Genomic DNA, 20,269 nt, shown 5'->3' on the forward strand with positions numbered 1-20,269 from the left:
AAAAAAAAAAGAATCATTTTCTTGTTTGTTGGTTTGTTTTTTGGTTATACTTAGGTGCTATTTAATAAGGTAATGAACTTATCTACTATTTTGGGAATATGTAAAGAGTTGATCTTTTAATAAATGGGATAGACTAGACTACACACTGGTGCTATACTACCTTTAGAGTTTAAGGTGAGCATATTAGAAAGTGTCAGAGACCTCCATATGTAGGGAGCTGTAAAGGCAAAAAAGGGTTCCTAGTCCTTTATGCAGTTGGGGCTACTTAGGATGATGCAACTGTATGTAGTCTCATTAGGGTCCAGCTGGTAAATATATAAAGTTTAGGACAAATTTATAAAACTGATAAAGTAAACTCTCCAGGGATCTAAGTTTCTGGGACCCTATTTGTCAGATTCGTAGCTTGGAACGCTGTGCCCTGGAATCTCCCCTTCTTAGCCTTATGAAGGCCAAGCTCAGGTCTTCCCACACGGGTTTATTATATCTAACTTTGAAAGGAGCAGGCAACATACACTTTTAAATTTATTAAGATCTTAGATCACTTCTGAATTTTGTTTTATTCGTTAGCTCACTAACGAGTATTTTTGTTCATTGACAACCCTTGTGAAATCAAGTGTTAAAACCATCTGGAACCATCTTGATTTTAATTTATTAAAATCCATTGTTACGAGGTAAGAGGAGATTCTCTTTCTTAAGTAACCCAAAAAGAGTATTCCAACATGTGGTTAGAGTTTAAAAACTTCATGGTTCATCTCATGAACCATGTAACTGCCCAGGTAAACTGTGTGTGTAGATGGAGAGGCAGTGATCACTCACACGAGTTAAAATTATTGTTGAATGCCTTATTAAACTATCAGCAAATATTAAAAGTTATTTATGAAAAGGAGTACATTTTATGTTTAAAACACTGTATGTAGTAATAATAAAATGAATTGAACATTGGTCTGTTTCTCCCCTCCTCCAGTTATATTTTAAAAGCAGTAAATATGGTGCTAGGGATAGGGTGTTCTAACTGCCTTAAATAAACGGGACAGAAAATGTTCTGTTTCATGTTTGAATTCTGGACATATAAAACTACAGATTACTTTAAATTCATTCTTAAAACACACACACACGTGCATTCTCAGGTTTTTTTTTGATACAATCTAACTATAAGTGGTAAGAGACAATGCTCTGAAAATTTAAGTAGAAAATTTTAAGTGGAAAAATATAAAAATATATATCACACAAGTAGAAATAAAAGAATATAATTGTCTTCATGTCAGTAATAGATGTAATGGAATTTAAGGCAAAAAGGTGGAGCATAGGTGATCACATTATATACAGTAAATCCTAAAAAACATATATATAAAAAGTAAGAAGTATTGTTTGCCATTGTGTAGAAATCTTTACAGCCCTTAGCTGGATGTGGAGTTTGGCTCTTTAAATACAAAAAAAGAAAGCATGTGTGTGTACACACACATGTAGACCCAGACCAAAAGTTAGGGCTTTCTCAGTAACTGACCTGCCTTACCATGGAAACTTTCATATCTAGTTCATTTTGATTTTTTTTTTTCATTTTGATTTTAAATGTTATTTTATTTGTTCACGTTTTCTGGTTCTTCTTCATTTCCCCAAGAATTCGATATTCGATTTCTCTTAGTTTTCTTTTATGTGAGAAATAAATGTGTATGAGCACAGGAGATAATTGTTATTAAATGTTTATTTTTAATGTATTTATGGGTTTGATCATCTGACTTTTTGATAAATAAATTACTGATTATAGGTAAATGATTAAAAATAAATACATATATATCTGTATATACACACACATATTTTTTCCTTTTTTTTTTTAGCATGGTGTTAGTCTGTATATTCAAGATAAAGAAGGCTTGTCAGCTTTGGATCTTGTAATGAAGGATAGACCAGCTCATGTAGTATTCAGAAATACCGGTAAGAAAATTCCACAAATATATTCCATTAAGGTACAGCTTAGAAAATTTTAATGAAATTTTATTGTTATAGAAATACCTGAGAAAATTTGTGTGGATATCTGCAAAGAACTTTTACACTGGTATATGTTGGTTGATAACTTTGGTTTTCTTTCAGAGCACTTTGGTTTATTTTACATTTTTCAGATTCAGTGTTCATTTCTGTGTATAAGAGTAAAAACACAGCCTAAAAAGGGAAGGCAGCTAGAATTGTAACTACTGTAAAGCCATTGATGTGCATTCAGAGAGTAACAGCATTTGAGGTAGAGGGGGAAAGGAAGTGATTCTTCTACCCACATGTTCCTTCTTATTGCACTTATCTCTTCAATTTTTTTGCCCTGTGAACTTTGGTAATGGAGATTGACTGAAAAGGAGAAGAGATTTTAATGGGGGCACTAGTTAATTTGCATTTTAACTAGTGAGCAAGCTAAGTAAGGACATGTTCTTCATTTTTATTTCTATCTTGGACACTATATTGCAAGTTACAGTTACAGTTCCATTCAAGAACTTTATAAGCCTTCCAAAATAAAAATGAAGATTTATATCATAATTAGCTGTGATTAAGTTTTATCCCAGTTTAATGGATATTGGCCCAATCTAGTGTGATTTTGCATCTATCAAGAGCAAACTATTGGAAGATGATGTTTCTCTAGAAATAGGAACTAATATCATGTTTGCTTCATTTAGAACCTTTATATATTAAATGTTTTAATAACATTTTACATTTAAATAATTATATGTATTATTTTCATGGAAACTAGGTGGATATGGCAGGTGATATTTTAATAATTGGGCAGTTAAACTTTAACTTCTAAAGAAACAAGGGTAAAGTGTTAGATTGCTTACATTGGGACAGGCCTGTGCTGAATTGGATTTTCTGATTTCTGTTCTTAGAGTTACATAGTAAATTATTAGATTCATAATTTAAAAGAGAGGGTTGGTAATATCTTTCTAAATATGGTAATTAAATTAGTTTTTGTGAAGAATCATGTTTGAGGTAAACTGATTAGTGGAGTATGTCTATAAATAAACTACACTGATACTTGTTTAAAATGTAAAAGAGTATAAAAACTAATTTTCATTTTAGATCCTACAGATGTCTACACTTGGGGAGATAATACAAATTTCACCCTGGGTCATGGAAGCCAGAATAGTAAACATCATCCCGAGTTGGTGGATCTGTTCTCTAGGAGTGGGGTTTATATCAAGCAGGTATATTGAAATACAATCTGAGTACTTTTAGAGATTAAAAAGAACTTTTGTATTTGATAGCTTATCTTTTCATTTGGATTATGTTAACTTTGGTGAAGGTGCAGTAACATATTTGAATGAAGAGATTGATCAACAGAACTTTACTAATTCTTTTTAGATTTTGTTAGTCTTAATCATATTTAGACTATGTAAAATATCATAAAACTATGAGATGTTTGTGTAAGACATGTTAGAAGGCATTATACAGATATTAATTTTAAAAAGGTAGAGGTTGTGTTGATTTTCCAGCTTTTCTTTCTACTTAATTAATTAGAGTTCTTCAAATTGTTTCTCAAGTGAATTTGTTGTTGATACTCAAATGAAGTTTGTTATTAGTTTTAGGTAAGTGAACCTGAGTTCTTAAATATAAGTAATTGTAAAATTTTAGTTGATAATTGTAAAGGTTTGGTCTTTGGCCTTAAATCATTATTCTGGATGATTCCACGTCAGTGGATTTTGCTACTGTTGGCATACTCATCTTTCTCTGTAACTCTCTTTGTGTGTGTGTGTGTGTGTGTGTGTGTGTGATTTATATCTCTAGCCTCAGCCTTTCTTCCTCTTGAGTTTCATTTCAGTTGTACTCCGGACATTCTTTCCAAGTTAAATTTAACTGTCTGAAGTGCTAATTTTGCCACTCCTAAACATTCTCTACTTAATTTTTAAAGCTACAAATCTCAATTTCTGAATCCTGAAGATTACACCTCAGAATATGTCTTTTGAGTTCATCTCTGTGTGATTTTGTTTCCCTGATGTAATAGTTAATGTCTTTCCCCTTTTATTCCCCCAAATATTTGGATTATATATTATATGGCCACCATATTTGGGGTTCTGTAGAAAACTGTTTTTCACATCAAAAGTCATTAATTAATGTATCACAATTAGCAGTTTTAAAAAAATGAAATAGAAGAGTTAAACTCAAGAGAACATTAACAATTGAGAGGCCAGGAACAGGAGCCCACATGGGGATGAAGAGTGACTAGAGAAGTAGAGAGTAGAGTGGTGTCCTGAAGGCTAGGATGCTGACTGGCCATCTCCATAGGCCTCGAGGGAACTTGGGATGGACCAGAGTCATAGGCCTGGGGTCAGAGTCTCTAGTGAGGGTGAGCAAAGCTGTTAGAGCAGGGCTGGCTGCTCTTCCTCGCCTAGTTCAGAGCCTTAGGTAGATGTCGCCCATCAGTCACAGCATACTCTTGCTCTCCCTTCGTCCCTCCCTCCCTCTCTCTCTCTCTCTCTCTCTCTCCCCCCCCCTCTCTTCTCCTCTCTCCTCTCTTCTCTCCTTTCTCTGTTTTAAACTGAACTTGAACAGGTCCTCAGAATTCACCCATCAACAGCCACTAATGATTGGTCAGAGCTGAGGCACTTAGAAAGATACCTGTTTTCCTTTTGTGACTTAGTACATGATATAGTCAGATTTCATGAGGTGAGATTTTTCCGGAGCAGAGATTTTTACACACAAGTGAAGGAATAATGGTGGCATTAGGAAACGGGTTGGTTGTACCTTCTGATCCTAAGATACACGTGCTGTAGAAGAATTGAGCATATTCCACTTTGTAGGGTTAAGGATGAAACAGTACATACCCAAAGAGAAGACTACATTTCCGTTAAGGCGAGGATGTGAGAGTATTCTGTGAAGAAATGAAGGATGTAAGGGATTTTTTTAATTTAACTACGAAAAGGAGGATTGAAACACAAGCGCTGTGGATAGGTTTGAGAGGAAGGAAAGCAGTGTAAATTTCAGTAAGAAAAATGGAAGCAGGTTAATGGGAATATTTACTGAGTACCTGTTACAGTGAGAGCCCTATTACTCACTGAAAAAGGGCTGATTCTGTAGTATAGTACCAGATGAATTAACTGCCATGAGACAGAGATGATGACTGTTAGCATCATACATTCCTCAGAATTAAGGTGAAAATCCATGTCAGCTACCTCCTTAAAAAATTCAGAGGTTTTAAAGTTGGAGGTCTTACACTCTGGTACTGGTTGTTTTCTGGAAGTCAGACATAGAATGGCATTCTAATATTGAACATAGAATTGAACAAAATGTATTACTTCTGGTTTCATGAAATAATTTTTCCCTTACAGATTGTAACTTTGTATTACACAGTTGAATACAATTTTGGGTTTTATGTTTAGACTTTTCAGGTATTTGTGGTACAGCTAAATAAGATAGTGAGTTTTGCATGATCATAGGCACATGTTTTACAGAACTCGCCAAGTGGTTTAGGGATATGTGTAAACAGAGCTTGCAATTCAGCTTGTAACTTTTTTTTTTTTTTTGGCTGCTTTGGGTCTCCGTTGCTGCGCACGGGCTTTCTCTAGTTACTGTGAACAGGGGCTACTCTTCACTGTGGTGCTTGGGCTGCTTATTGCGGTGGCTTCTCTTGTTGCGGAGCACAGGCTCTAGGCGTGCGGGCTTTAGTAGTTGTGGCGTGCAGGCTCAGTAGTTGTGGTGCACGGGCTTAGTTGCTCTGTGGCATGTGGGATCTTCCTGGACCAGAGCTTGAACCCGTGTCCCCTGCATTGGCAGGCGGATTCTTAACCACTGCACCACCAGGGAAGTCCATGATTTTATTTTTCCAAAGGATGCTGACTTTCTGGAAAATAATTCTAGGATTTTTTATTTCTTAATCCTTTTTTGAATATCCTAAGTTAGAAATATTTATGGGTGGCATAAGAGATGTAAATGCAGATTATTTTTAAAAATAAAAATGGATATTTAGATAGTATTAAGGTAAAATAAGTATACTGATGCATTGAAAAATAACAAAGTGTGGCCTGCAGGTTACGTATGTAAGTGCATGCATATTTAAAACTGCTGTTGGTTTCCTATTATTGCCTTCTGCTGATGCAGTTCAACCCTTTTAGTAACCTTGTTTTCTGGTAAGAATGTATGAAAATGGAACCGTTTGTCAGAGGGCAAGGACAGTTCTGGGAAGGAAGTGGGGAAAAGAGAAAAGCTTGAAAATTAGTGTAAAATTATTTAAAGCCATGTAATTATATTAAAGATATATTAGACAAAATCAGAGGTATAAAAAGCACATACTGTTTTATCCCCCACTCCCTGTTTTTAAGGTGATGTTGAAAAAATACTCTTAAGGCATTTTCACTATTTTCTTTAGTAATAATCACTATTTGGTAATCTTTATGCTTCATATTTTACTCTGTTCAATTCTTGCTGTTTGAGATTTTATGAAATCGGAAAACAACTGACTACTACTTTTTGTAGTTGAATACTTAAGATTTGCATTTTCCTTTGTTTAGTCTCTTGTGGGTAACACATGCTTAATTCCTTCTAAACTTTTCTTCCCCTAATGTCAGTGTTTTTAGACATAGTTTTAAAAGAGACCACCATATATTATAAATTTTTATTACGGAAAACTTTAAACATGTACAAAGTAGAGAGGACAGTATAATGAATCCTAATGTACCCATTATCTAGCTTAAACAGTTAGTAATATTCTGTTATTTCTTTTTTATAAAATAAAGGATGTTTTATTCACAGAAGTTTAATAATGTTCTCTTGTTTTCCTGTAGGTGGTGCTTTGTAAATTTCACTCAGTGTTTCTGTCTCAGAAAGGGCAAGTTTATACCTGTGGTCATGGTCCTGGAGGACGATTAGGCCATGGAGATGAACAGACATGCTTGGTAATTGAAATGTCATTATACAGTTTAGGTAACTTTGGTAAAATTGTATAAACTGGAAACTTCAGTTAACTAAAAAATTTTTTAACCAACTATAAGGAGAAAATAATATACTGACTGATAATAGAGTTTACAAGATCAGTTACCTTTCCTGGTATATTGTGTTCAAAATAAGGATTTAGATATGATGCAAAATTCTGAAGCATCAAAGAAAAATTATATTGTATAGCAAACATGGAGTCAGGAGAGTACATAAGTAAGCTTTAAAATATTTCCATAGTTGAAATTTTAAAAATCAGACTAATTGTAAAGCTCTTTTCCTGTAGTCCAGGGTCCAAGTTTTTATTCATTTTTAACTTCTCATTAAGATATTTGTGGTCTGAAAATTGGGCCAATATTTTCATTGTATAATCACAAAATTGACTCTTACGCTACTGAAACTTAGTGCTAATTGGAAGAAACCTAATAATGATTACATTCAGGAAAGTTATTTCCTCACTAGGTTATTTTTAAGGTAAGTTTTTTTTTGAGGGGACTGCTGGCATCTTCATCAGTTAAGAGGTCTTTAAAAATGAGAGAGAGCTATGGTAGTCTCTGCCATTTTTCGAGGGTATATTATGTTCTAGGCATTGTTCATGCTTTCTATGCAATATCATTACCTTGATTTAAGCCTAACAACAGCCCTGTGAGGTTATAGGCCTTATTATCCTCATTTTATATACAATGACAATAATAATAGCACTCACTTATCAGTTGTTTACTCTGAGCCAGAGTGTTGTGTTTTGTACTTACTAACTCATTTACTCCTCATGCTGATTTTTTATCATCCAAAATACTATTATTATTTTGTGTTCAGATGAAGAAAATGAGAGAAGATAAGAGGTTTGTTTGAGATCCAATAGCTGGTAAATGACTGAATTAAGATTTGAACCCAGAACATATGACTTTAAAGGAATATGGTATCGTATGTTGGGTTATGCACTGAAGGGCTGCATTGATTCCTGTATACTTATTTATTTCTTCACTATACACCAATGAATACTTCGGCTGAAGAGCTCCCTTTATTCAAACCAGACACATTTGCACTTGGTGTATGATAAATGATAAGTGCTCAAAAATCATGTACTGAATCAAATTGTTTTATTGAAATGTCTTCCTGGGATTTCGTATTTTACTTACAAAGCAGTGTCCATTAAACTTCTCTCCCCCTTGCTGAATTGCACAGTTTGCCGATGATAGATACAGCTGTATAGCAGTCGTATCACTTGGGATGTGGGATCATAAGATTCTGTTTGTATTTTGTACTTTATATAAATGGTTAATGTAATATACTAAAGTTACTTTTATTCTGTAGGTCCCTAGGCTTGTGGAAGGACTGAGTGGTCACAATTGTTCCCAAGTGGCAGCTGCTAAGGATCATACTGTTGTATTAACTGAAGATGGATGTGTTTATACGTTTGGTCTAAATATTTTTCATCAATTAGGAATCATTCCTCCACCTTCCAGTTGTAATGTACCCAGACAGGTAAACTTCTCTTTTTATTTTTTATCATTTTAAAATTTTATTTATTTATTTATTTATTTATTTATTTTTGCGGTACACAGGCCTCTCACTGTTGTGGCCTCTCCCGTTGTGGAGCACAGGCTCCGGATGCGCAGGCTCAGCGGCCATGGCTCACAGGCCCAGCCGCTCCGCAGAAATCCCAGAAATCTGGGATCTTCCCAGACTGGGGCACGAACCTGTGTCCCCTGCATCGGCAGGCGGACTCTCAACCACTCTCAACCACTGCACCACCAGGGAAGCCCAAACTTCTCTTTTTTAAATAATAAGGTGACCATTGGTATAAAACCTATATGGACAAAAAAAATGGAAGGCATTGACAGAGCAACTTATTTTACTTGTATTCAACAGTGTGTTTCTTCAGTGGTATATGTTTTATTTTTCACAGGAGAAATTAAGCATAGTAATGTACAGATTAACATTTGTTTGGAGTGAGAAAGAAAGCACTTGGGAAATTAGGCAGCAAACTGCCTTAGATTCAACTTGTAAGTGTTCATAAGCATCGGGGAATCCAGATATTTTGGGTTTGAAACTTAAATAATTTTGAGGCCCTCCTTAAGAAAAAAACAGAAATTTTCTAAGTAAAAAATGGGCCATGTAAATGAGGCATCCAGAAACTTAAGCTTATTTGCTTCATGGTAGATCTGTCTCTGCACAGAAATCATACCTGGCAAGTTTATGTGAGGGAACATAGGTCTAAAAGCAACTGTTTTTGTTCTGTTTTCCCTTTCCCGTTTGTACAACCACCACCAGAGGGTGGCCTTTCCTCAACTTCAGGGACCTAGTACGCAGGACAGGACTGGTGCTTTAAATTAATATGTTACTAGAATCATCACATATAGCAAATGTGTTTTCAACTCGTAAGATTTTGCATTTTGGGTGTTAGACTTCACTGGCTTAATCCTCTGGATTTAAAATGATTATTAGATATACATTTTTAGTAATAAGCTTTAAAATCCAATGCTTTTCCATCTGGATGGCTAATGAATCAACAGGAATTACTCCAAATAATAGAGATAGTTTGCAATCTGTGGTACTTCTTAGGCCCATTTTCCCCAACCAACTGTGGAATTTGTAGATATTTAATCATTTTGCAGACTTCTTTAGAAATGGTAGATTTTACTCCCATTTTTATTCTCATTGTGTGGTTACCGTGGAGCTCTGGGTTGATATGGACATAGCCAGTATTCTTAAGTGGGGACAGTTTTGTACCCCCAGGAGCCATTTGGCAATGTCTAGAAACATTTTTAGTTGTCACAGCTGGGTGTAGGGGTGGGAGTAGTGCTACCGACACCTAGTGGGCAGAGTCCGGGGATGCTGCTAAAGCTCCTACGATGCACAACACAGTCCCCACAACAAAGAATGATCTGGCTCAAACTGTCAGTAGTGTCACTGTTGAGATACTCTGGATATGTCAAATTCAAAAGTATCATAGTTTTGGGCTTCCCTGGTGGCGCAGTGGTTGAGGGTCTGCCTGCCGATGCAGGGGACGCGGGTTCGTGCCTCGGTCCGGGAAGATCCCACATGCCGGCGGAGCGGCTGGGCCCGTGAGCCATGGCCGCGGAGCCTGCGCGTCCGGAGCCTGTGCTCCGCAACGGGAGAGGCCACAGCAGTGAGAGGCCCGCGTACCGCAAAAAAAAAAAAAAAGTGTCGTAGTTTTTAATAAGAATGAGAATGCCTGTTTTGCATATTGCTTGTTAACCAAAGTTTAATGATTTGGTTTTTATACTGTGTCAGTTTTTTCTTCTTTACATGTTTAAACTGCTGACTTACGGTGGCTGCATCAAGATGTCTTGTATTCTGAGAAGAGGGTGGGGTGTCAGTATTAGTGCTGAGATATATTAGTGACGAATGCCATTAGCACTCCAGGCGGGTACTGGCAGCAAATAACGCCATATATTTGCTACCCTGGTCTACTGGATCTTGTGCAAAATTCTGTTAGTTCATAGGTACATAATAAACTGAAGTCTTATTTGTCTTTTGAATAGATGCAAGCAAAATATCTGAAAGGGAGGACAATCACTGGAGTAGCAGCAGGCAGGTTTCATACAGTGCTGTGGACTAGAGAAGCTGTTTACACTATGGGACTAAATGGTGGACAGCTGGGTAAGAAATCCATGATGACAGTATCTGAAAAATAAATTGTATTCTTAAAACGGATATTTTGTGATTTGTCTGTGTAATTTTTTAGGTTATTTACTAGATCCCAATGGAGAAAAGTGCGTAACTGCTCCTCGTCAAGTCTCTGCCCTTCATCATAAGGACATAACTGTGTCTCTGGTTGCTGCTAGTGATGGGGCAACTGTCTGTGTTACCACAAAGGGAGATATTTACTTACTTGCAGACTATCAGTGCAAGAAGATGGCTTCTAAGTATGTGTATTTTTGTGAAAGAAACATACTTTAATAACAATTCAGCTCTTCCAGCAAATATCTGAGTATCAGCTTTATGCATTCTCTGAAATGTCAAATGGAGAAAATTGAACGGTGGGAAAGTCAGGAGTTTTTGCCTTTGATAATCTTAGTCTTTTGGCAGACATCCAGTAAATATATATAAAAGTTCTTTGTAGGTTGTTAAACAGTATTTCTGAATTATGATAACATATGGTTAAATATGACCTATAAGTTTCCCTTTTTTTATGCTTCAGGTGCACAGAACTAGATGAATCATAATTCTTGGTTTGTGACACTATCATCATTGGTTCACGTGTAGCCTTTTATATATTATACACTTATTTATTTTAAAAAAATAATCATATTCTGTGGACCCTCTACTCAGTCCTTGTATTTATACCTAAGTGGTATATTTTATTATCTTTGTGTCTGTATAGCCAGTTGTTACCTGTTTTAGTAACATGCAGTAAACAAGCAGTTGGCTGTCTAATCAAAAAGTCAGTTAAAGCAGGGAATTATAACACTAAGATGGGCCTACCAACTGGAGTTCTCTGTCTTTTGTGCATAAACCATACTTATAATACTTATAATGTGTTACCTGTTACTTCATTTTGAATGATTGAAGGAGCAAGTGCTTAAAAACAAGTGTGAAGTAAGTTAAGGGCAGAATCCTATACTTTTTATACATTTTCAGTATTTTATATAGTTGATTAATCCGTATCTGACTTGACAGCCATTTTTTGCTTGTCATATTTATTGTGTCATTTTAAAGTATTCAGCTTTTATAGAAAGTGTTCTTTTCAGACTAATATTTCATTGGTTTACATAATATTTCATTATAACTGTAGTAATAAATACAAGTAGAGAAATAGATCTTTGAGCAGATACAATAGTTAGTAGAAGCAGGAGTGTGTAGGAATTCTAGAGAGTAGCTATCCAACTTTTAAAGTAATCAGGGATTTGAATTGAAATGCAACAGAATGTGCTTTTGCTAATGTCAATGAGATGGTAACTTCGTGAACAGATACCAACTATGAGGTTAGCTCATGAGCGGATGTCAACCATCAATATATACAACTTATCTTCTGTGTGTAACACCTGGAAGGTTATCAATTGTAGGTCATATTTCAGTTATAAAAACATGAAAATGTGAACATACGTGTTTCTTAGAACTGACTATGTAGGTTTCTTTCTGAGCATGAGATGATTTGTGGAATGTTAGGTTTTGTTTTTACTTTACATTTACAAAATTTGCCCTGATAACATTAAATTACATAAATATAAGTTACATCCAAGTTTTCACTTAAGAAAATTCTTTTGTTACAGCTGGTTACAACATAGTAATTTTGAGAAGAAAAACATTAAACAAAAAAGAAAGAAAAACATTTTAAAACGTGGGTAAAATATCTGAAAGGGAGGATAATCGTTGGAGTAATAGCAGGCAGGTTTCACACAATAGTATAGGCACATCACGTGTGTAGATGTAATGAAATGTATAATGAATTGGCTAGTGGATGAGTTATTAAATTAGCAATACTAATGATTTTTATGGTAGGTGTATCTATTTAAAGTTGTCCATATTTGAAATTAAGGATTTCTGTTTTGATTTGAGGCTTAAATTTTTTCTGTTAAAATGCAGATATATTTAGGAGCTTTTAGCCTTATCAGTTATTTAATCTAGAGAGAATGTGTGTACATGAGCAAGTGAGGTTTTAGAATATATTTAATGTGTGTGTCTGGGTAGGTAGAGACTTTTGAGGAGGGAAGGACTTGCTATAGAAAGAAATGGTCATTGTGTCGGGGAAACTCATAAAAGGAGGAACTAAGGATACCAGAGGTCAAATCATCTTACTCCACCTTTCACAGTAATCACCCTAAATTAGTGTTTGAAGAGTAATTTCTTTAAAATTGATTGTATGTTTTAGAGAATATGTTAATCTAGAATGTTTTTTTTTCACCCAGACAACTAAATGTGAAAAAGGTTCTTGTTTCTGGGGGGCATATGGAATACAAAGTTGATCCTGAACATTTGAAAGAAAATGGGGGTGAAAAACTTTGCATTCTTGCAATGGATGGAGCTGGAAGGGTGAGTATATATTTATACAAAAGCATAGTAATCTTGTTCTCAGTCGATAGCTGTAGGAGACCTGATAATGTAAAACTGTATTGCTATGATAGTGATGATTCCTGTTGACTTTTGTTTCCCTACTTGTTTTTGATGGCCAGTACTAATTATTGAGAGTTGGGAGCTGGTATTTCAAAGAAAGTATGATGACATTTAACTGATGTTGCATAGTACTGTCTTGTTAAACTGTAGTTCAAAGTTTCATTTATTGTGCTTAAAATGGAAGTAAGGGGTTTTGATAGCTTCTTTGATATATACATTGAGTACTGAAAAAATGGTATTGAATTGCATAGATATGAGATATATAACTATTCTTAAAAAAAGTAAAAAGCTAAGCTGGCAATATTAAAAATACATAATTGGAAATTTTCTCTCAAATTTGGTTTTAAACAAATGTACACATAATATATATGCAGTTATCATAACTATCATAGAAAATGTAATATATTTCAAGATCACTATATAAAGAATTTCTGGGACTTCCCTGGTGGTCCACGGGTTAAGACTCCACACTCCCAATGCAGGGGGCACGGGTTCAATCCCTGGTCGGGAAACTAAGATTCCGCATGCTGCACGGTGCAGCCAAAAAAAAAAAAAAAGACTCTCTTACCTCTTTTCATTTAAGTAAATAGAGTTCTAATTTTTATTCCTCTGATAAAATTGTCAATTAAAAAATATGTATTATACATTAGAAACACTGAAAAAATTTTACACTGTGACTGGAAAAACACGGATTGCTTTCTGCTTTTTGTTTATAAAATAAAAACATGCAAGTTTTCTGAGGTTTTATAAAGTGCTATAAAATTTGACATTTTAGAAATTGAAGAATTAATTGTAAAGCTCCACCTGCTGGTACATTACGGGCATAAATCTACTGTGGTTGATCATTTTATTTGAGGGAACTATATTTAAGATTTAGAGATCTAATTTGTACTAAAAGCAGGAAGCAGAGGCATGGAATTGCATTTAACAAGTTGAATATAAAAACATTTGACTTCCGGATTTATTTCATTTACATTAATACGGATCTAGCTTGTTTATACACGTGGATATTTACTTCCTGTAAAATTAATTACTTTCCTGTAAAAATGACAACCAAGGTCTGATGGAATCAGTTAATCAATATAGTCTACTTTTTGTGTACATAGCTTTTGAGTGACCTTGGCAGATACCATTCTGTGCTTTAGGTTTCTTAATTATGAGGGGATTGAGCTTTTAAAGATCAGCAGTATTAATTGCTCAAATGAAATCATACTTGGAATACCAATCTGTGAAGCAGATAAAAGGGTTGCTGCTCTGGATAGAGCTGGATTGGGAAGCCCAGCACCCTGTCTCTCATCGTTCTCCATCCCTGAGCAGCAGCCCCTGAGCCATTTCTCAGGAACACTAAGGTTTGCAGAACCACGTGGAAGCCATTGAATTCTATGATTTTTTTGTCTCTAAGACTTTGTTTTACCTGAGTTATGCAGACATCTCTTTTTTTTCCCTCTTGAGAGTAAAGTTTGGATTTTCATAGGGTGGTTTACATTCTTGTAAATACTACACCAAGTCTGACATTCCAAGTTTCAGCGTTAAGATTTTTGTTTTTCTTTCCATCGTATCTGTTTGCCCCAAAGAAGTAACAGTGAAAATTACTTCTTAAGAGGAGTGTCTTTAAAGCATTTTTAAGGCTTCACATTAGCTTGATGTATTTTCTGAAAGAGACACCATCTTGACTTTTATAGTGTTTATCTTTTACTATGAAAGAATGAACATTGAAACATACTAATCAGAGCTTTTATTTTTAGAGATAATATCTCTTGATTTCATTTTTTGGTTGTTCAGATGCTATATTGCTTTCTATTCCACTGTAATTTGGTTTTACCTTAGGTATTTTGCTGGAGATCAGTCAACAGTTCTCTGAAGCAGTGTCGATGGGCCTATCCACGCCAAGTCTTCATTTCTGATATTGCTTTAAGTAGAAATGAAATTCTTTTTGTCACAAGAGATGGAGAGGGATTTAGAGGGAAATGGTTTGAAGAAAAAAGAAAGAGTTCTGAAAAGAGAGGTTAGTTCATATATGTGAATGGCGTACCTTTAGCTAACGTTTAATTTTATAAGTATTTATCGTTAGGTTTAACTGACAAGTGTTACTAGGTTTTACCCCTATATCTCTTCTTTTGATTTTGGTTGTGTGTATGCAGGTAAACAAAGGGAATTCAATCCACTTAAAATCCGGAGTTTTCAACCTTTTAGTATGCCCTGAGGTCATGGTACATTCCCATCAGTAACAGGGGCACATTAGTCTCTAGCCTTGGCTCTAGGGGCAGGGATATATAAAGTTAAAAAAAAAAAAACTTCCCAGATGGATTTGAACCATCTTCCAAGCTACTTTTTTTTTCACTCCCCAAACTGAGAATTGAGTGGCTTATGCTATGGGTTTTTTTTTTTTTTTTTTTTTTTTTTACATGTTTGAATATATAAAATTAAACTTTTATAAAGTATCTTAGGACTTAGAGGAAAATTACAGGAAGAATAAGGTTTTTATGTTCATTGAGAATTTTAAAAAGTACAGCTTGTTTTATTAAACAATTGCTGAATAATTAGAGATAAGTTTTATTCATTCCTTGATGAATATAAAGGAGACCTTTAATTAAGATGCTACCATTGAAAATAGAAGTCATTCATTAATTATATAGTTCATTCTTAATTATCTGATTATAAATTTACAAACTTGTGGGTTATTTAACATTGGTTTTTAACTTAGGTTAGCAGCTTTTTTCTTTCATCTGTAATTAGTAATCTGTTGATCTTTTTTTCCTTCCAGAAAAATTTGAATTCATTTACCTCTTTACATCTCATTGCTCCCACCCTAGCCCAAGTCATCACATGATTGAATGCAAAAAATAAGTTTTTTTATTTCCACTCTTGCTTCTTTTTATCTATTCTCTTACCAGAGTGAGCTTTTAAGCTCTGATCCTAATATTCCTGTGTTTAAAAACTCTGATGGTTTCCTCACTTCCTGAACATGGCCTACATGGCTCCTACTCTGACCCTTGTCTGCATCTCTGAACTCCTCTTGAATTCTCTCCCTCTCACTTACCACTCTTCAGACACACTGACCTTCAGGTGTTCAGTCTTGTCCAGCTATGATTAGTCCCAGGGCCTTTCCTGATTTTTCACATCTCAGCTTAATTTTTACTTCTTCAGAGATGTTTTCACTGATTGCTTAATCTAAACTTAGTAACCCTGTTTTACTTTTAATACTCTCTTTGTATTTTCATCATGCAACTTATTTTTATGTATTTATCTTTGTGATTAATTTTTCTAATGCTGGTCTCCTATCAGATTATAAGATGGCAAGGACCATGATATAAGGTCTCTATATCCTTATAGAGGAATCAAAGTTTCCTCTGTATTACTTAGCATTCAGCATATTTCCTGACACATAATAGTCCCTCATTAAGTCATCTGTTGAATAAATAAATCAGTTATTATATGCTAAAAGATATATAAAGAACATTTATAATTACTCAGGAAGTTCTAAACATATCCTTCAAAATTATAGAGCCACAAAGGAATGATTTTTGGATAGTTTATTGAGTTGTCATATTTTATTTCTTTATAGATTACACAAGTCTGTAAACATTTAAGGTATATTTACTATGTGCCGGATATAGGGCTAGGTTTTAATGATACAAAAATATATGACAGGCCCCTGTTCTCAGCCTGTGAGTTTGTAGGGGCAATAGACATGTATATAAATATTTGCAGTTCATGGAGACAAATACTTGTGTGCACGTAATAAGTTTTTTGAGAGCATAGAAATTAGAATAACTGAGTGTCGGGAAGATTAGTAAAGCCCTGTGAGGCTGAAATAGAGTGAATTTTTGAGAGAGTATCTAGAATACACGTTCGACTTGTAAGTGTTGCAAGTCCTCAGAATTGTGTCTTAGTCATATTTAGTGGTCTAAAACTGAATTCTGATCTCATGCTCATGCATCTGCTTTTCAGTGTTTCTAAGTAAATGGGTACCTTTCACACTCCATATTCACTCACCCTCTACATCTCATTGGTCACCAGGTTCTGTCACTTCCATTTCAAATATTTTTGAAATCTTCACTTTCTCTAGTTTCATTGCTACAACCTTAGTCTATAGTGTTCGTTCTTTTTCTGGACTCTTAGTTTCCTAAATGATCGCTTTGTCTTTATTTTTGCTTACTTTAAACATTTTTCATACTATAGTCAGAATCATTTCTTTGCATGCACATTTCATATTTTTTTTAAATAGCTTTGATCTGACTTTTAATGATAAAATCACTTGTTTAATGTCTGCCTTCTCTGCTACACTGTACTTCAAGATGGCAGGGACATGCCTATCTTATAGGTTCATTACGGTATTACTAGGGATACACTGAGAAGCACTTTATCACAGTAGCACAGTGTGGTCACTCAGATACTTGCTGAATAAATGAAGGAAGGGGGAGAAGAAGGGAGGGAGTAAATAAAATTTTAATGGAAGCTGAGGAGTTTTAAAAGGTAGTATAACATTGTATTTGCCTTTTAGACAGCTTTGGTTGCAATCTGGAGGATAATATCATGAATAATTGAGAATTGACCCACCAAAATTTCCTTTATAAGGCAACCAATTTATAGGGTGTAAATTATGTTAAAGAGAGGGAAGATGTAGTTCTTCAGAAGGACTTAATACAGACAAAAGATATTTCCGTATTCTCCTAATTGTTTTTCTATTCTATTTACTCCTAAATCATTTTAACAGTTTCAACAGAGCCTTGATTAATGGAAGTTTATTTTTTTCTTTTTAGCAGAGATTTTATCAAACCTTCATAATTCCTCACCAGATGTGTCTTGTGTCTCTGATATAAATAGTGCATATGAAAGAATTCGACTTGAGAAACTTACTTTTGCCCATAGAGCTGTTAGTGTCAGCACAGATCCAAGTGGATGCAACTTTGCAATCTTGCAGTCAGATCCTAAAACAAGGTACTCTTGTATGTATTAAATTTCAGTTTTAGAAGGAACAATCACTGGGTTTTCTGTTTTCAGTAGCTCTTGGAACAAATTTAATTGAAGAGCTGTTGTCAAGTCTTGTAGAGACTTCAGACATATTGATACAATCATGTTACCAGGTTAACTCAGGGGTGGAATTTGTTACATTGGAAATGTTGAATGTTCCTTTTAGTTTGTAAACTAATATTTATTGAAAATACTGAAGATAATATGTACATATACACACAAAATTTATTCATATCTTTAGTACTTTGTGATGTACTCTACGTTCTCAGATTCTGAGAAATAGATTATAAATATTTGTTATGTAGTTTATAAAAATATCTGACTCTTGAATACAATGAGAAATGATAAAGGAAGAGGTAGTATAGAGTCATCTGGAGGGCCTTGAGAATCTCAGTGCAAATCTTCTGTCACATTAGTACAGAGATGACAGGTTAAGATAAATATCAAGGGTCTTATTGAAGAGGGAAAAAGTCCTAGAGACAGGGTTATCATTCCTCTTGCTTTGCCCAGGTCAGTCCCATATTCAGCACTGAAAGTCTATTCTCCTGGGAAAGCCCTCAGTCCCAGGCTGACCAGGGGTGTTGGTCACCCTACCTAGAAGGGCAAAATGTAGATTGGGAAGGTATGATTGCATGCTTACAGTACTGAAAGAACCAGGGTTGTGGACTGATGTATGTCTGTGTGTGTATTTATCTTTACTTCCTTAAGTTGCTAACCTATTCTGGGATCTGGGACCTGAAGTATTTACTCATTTTTCTGTATATGTTTTTCTCCACTTGTGAAATTAAAGGATATAAAAGAGGAAAAGGTTGAAAACTGTACTCTTTTTGAATGTTTTTAGTGATATTTTTAATCATTTATAAAATTTCTGTGAAACAGTCGTTCAAATTTATATTCTGGTGTTTTCTTGTAGAAAGAAAACAGTGCTTTCAAAGGAACACTTAGTTCTTGTCATTTTAGTTTAGGGGAAAAAATACGTAAAGGAATAGAAAATATTTAAAGGGTGATACAGTATCAAAGACTGTGTGAGCAATATTCTTATGTTATTGGAAATGCTAAATTTAAAATTTTCTAAGTTTAATAAAAAAGAAATTATACTTTAAAAGGAGAATTGGCTAGGGATGCTTTCTTTTTTTCATTTTCTGGAAAGTAAAAATAACTTTTGTTTCATTTCTAGCCTTTATGAAATTCCAGCTGTGTCCTCATCATCCTTTTCTGAAGAGTTTGGCAAACTGTTGAGGGAAACGGATGAAATGGACAACATCCATGATGTGACATTTCAAGTTGGCAATAGAATCTTCCCTGCACATAAATATATTTTGGCAGTGCGTTCTGACTTTTTCCAGAAATTGTTTCTTTCAGATGGTACTACTTTAGACTTTATAGATGTTTACCGGAAAGATGAAGATTCTGCAGGGTGCCATCTCTTTGTGGTAGAGAAGGTTCATCCTGACTTGTTTGAATACCTTTTACAATTTATATACACAGATACTTGTGACTTTTTAACTCATGGCTTCAAACCAAGAATAAATTTAAACAAAAAACCAGAAGAATATCAGAGCACTCTGAATTGTCATTTGAATAAAATGAATTCCCATGAAGATAATCAGAAGTCAGCATTTGAAGTTTACAAAAGTAATCAAGCTCATACAATTAGTGAAAAGCAGAAAAGCAAAAACAAATCTTCCAAAAAAGTAAAAAGTGTTGGGGAAGATGATCCTGTAAAAATGTTGCAAAATGTTGCAAAGAAATTTGGTTTCGGTGATTTGAGTAGTAGGTATGACTCCTCCTTAATATCTGTTCATGTACCTCATTATGTCCTCCTTTTAGAAATTCTTTTTTTTTTGCTTTGATTTACTGCTGCTACTGCTCTTGCTTCTGTTCTTGGACCTGCTTCTCCTCCTCCTCCCCTCCCTTCCCCCCATTCCCTCCTCATCTTCCTTCTCTTATTTTCTCTTTCCCTCAGTCTCCGTCTCCATCTCCTTTTCTCTCCACCTCCCCTTTATTTTTTGGATTTGTATCTTTCTTTGCATGGATCTCTTTCTCCATTTTCTGCGAAAGCTATCTCTGGGATTCCCTGGATTAAAACATTAAAGGATAGGAAGGCTGTTAGTGGGTTTGAACTCTCAATGGTGTTTGTATAACAGGGATCTGGAGTGGCAGACTGTGGTATTCTGGAAAGAGTACTGTCTTTGCAGTTAGAAAGAACTATACATGCCTCTTAGCTCTACTATGACTAGCTAGGGCAAATTTCTTATTTCCTTGAACCTCAGTTTCTCAGTATACAAAAGGGGAGGGATAATATTGACCT

At 34.9% G+C, this 20,269-nt stretch overlaps 1 protein-coding gene across 9 annotated transcripts in view; it reads left to right on the forward strand.

Moving 5' to 3' along the window:
- The window catches only part of IBTK (inhibitor of Bruton tyrosine kinase), a 186,699-nt gene that overhangs the window by 108,381 nt on the left and 58,049 nt on the right, over positions 1-20,269 (forward strand). For 8 of the 9 annotated variants that reach the window (XM_081250730.1, XM_081250729.1, XM_081250734.1 and 5 more), the window contains 10 exons: positions 1,836-1,932; positions 3,058-3,182; positions 6,756-6,866; positions 8,218-8,388; positions 10,413-10,530; positions 10,616-10,796; positions 12,780-12,903; positions 14,812-14,989; positions 17,748-17,925; positions 19,136-19,735. In XM_081250730.1, the coding sequence (XP_081106856.1) occupies positions 1,836-1,932; positions 3,058-3,182; positions 6,756-6,866; positions 8,218-8,388; positions 10,413-10,530; positions 10,616-10,796; positions 12,780-12,903; positions 14,812-14,989; positions 17,748-17,925; positions 19,136-19,735 (1,883 nt within the window). The remainder of the gene's footprint in view (positions 1-1,835; positions 1,933-3,057; positions 3,183-6,755; positions 6,867-8,217; positions 8,389-10,412; positions 10,531-10,615; positions 10,797-12,779; positions 12,904-14,811; positions 14,990-17,747; positions 17,926-19,135; positions 19,736-20,269) is intronic. The other variant, XM_081250736.1, reaches the window with a different exon arrangement.

The sequence above is a fragment of the Mesoplodon bidens genome (genome assembly GCF_964165515.1).
Source record: "Mesoplodon bidens genome assembly, chromosome: 12".
Taxonomy (NCBI): domain Eukaryota; kingdom Metazoa; phylum Chordata; class Mammalia; order Artiodactyla; family Ziphiidae; genus Mesoplodon; species Mesoplodon bidens.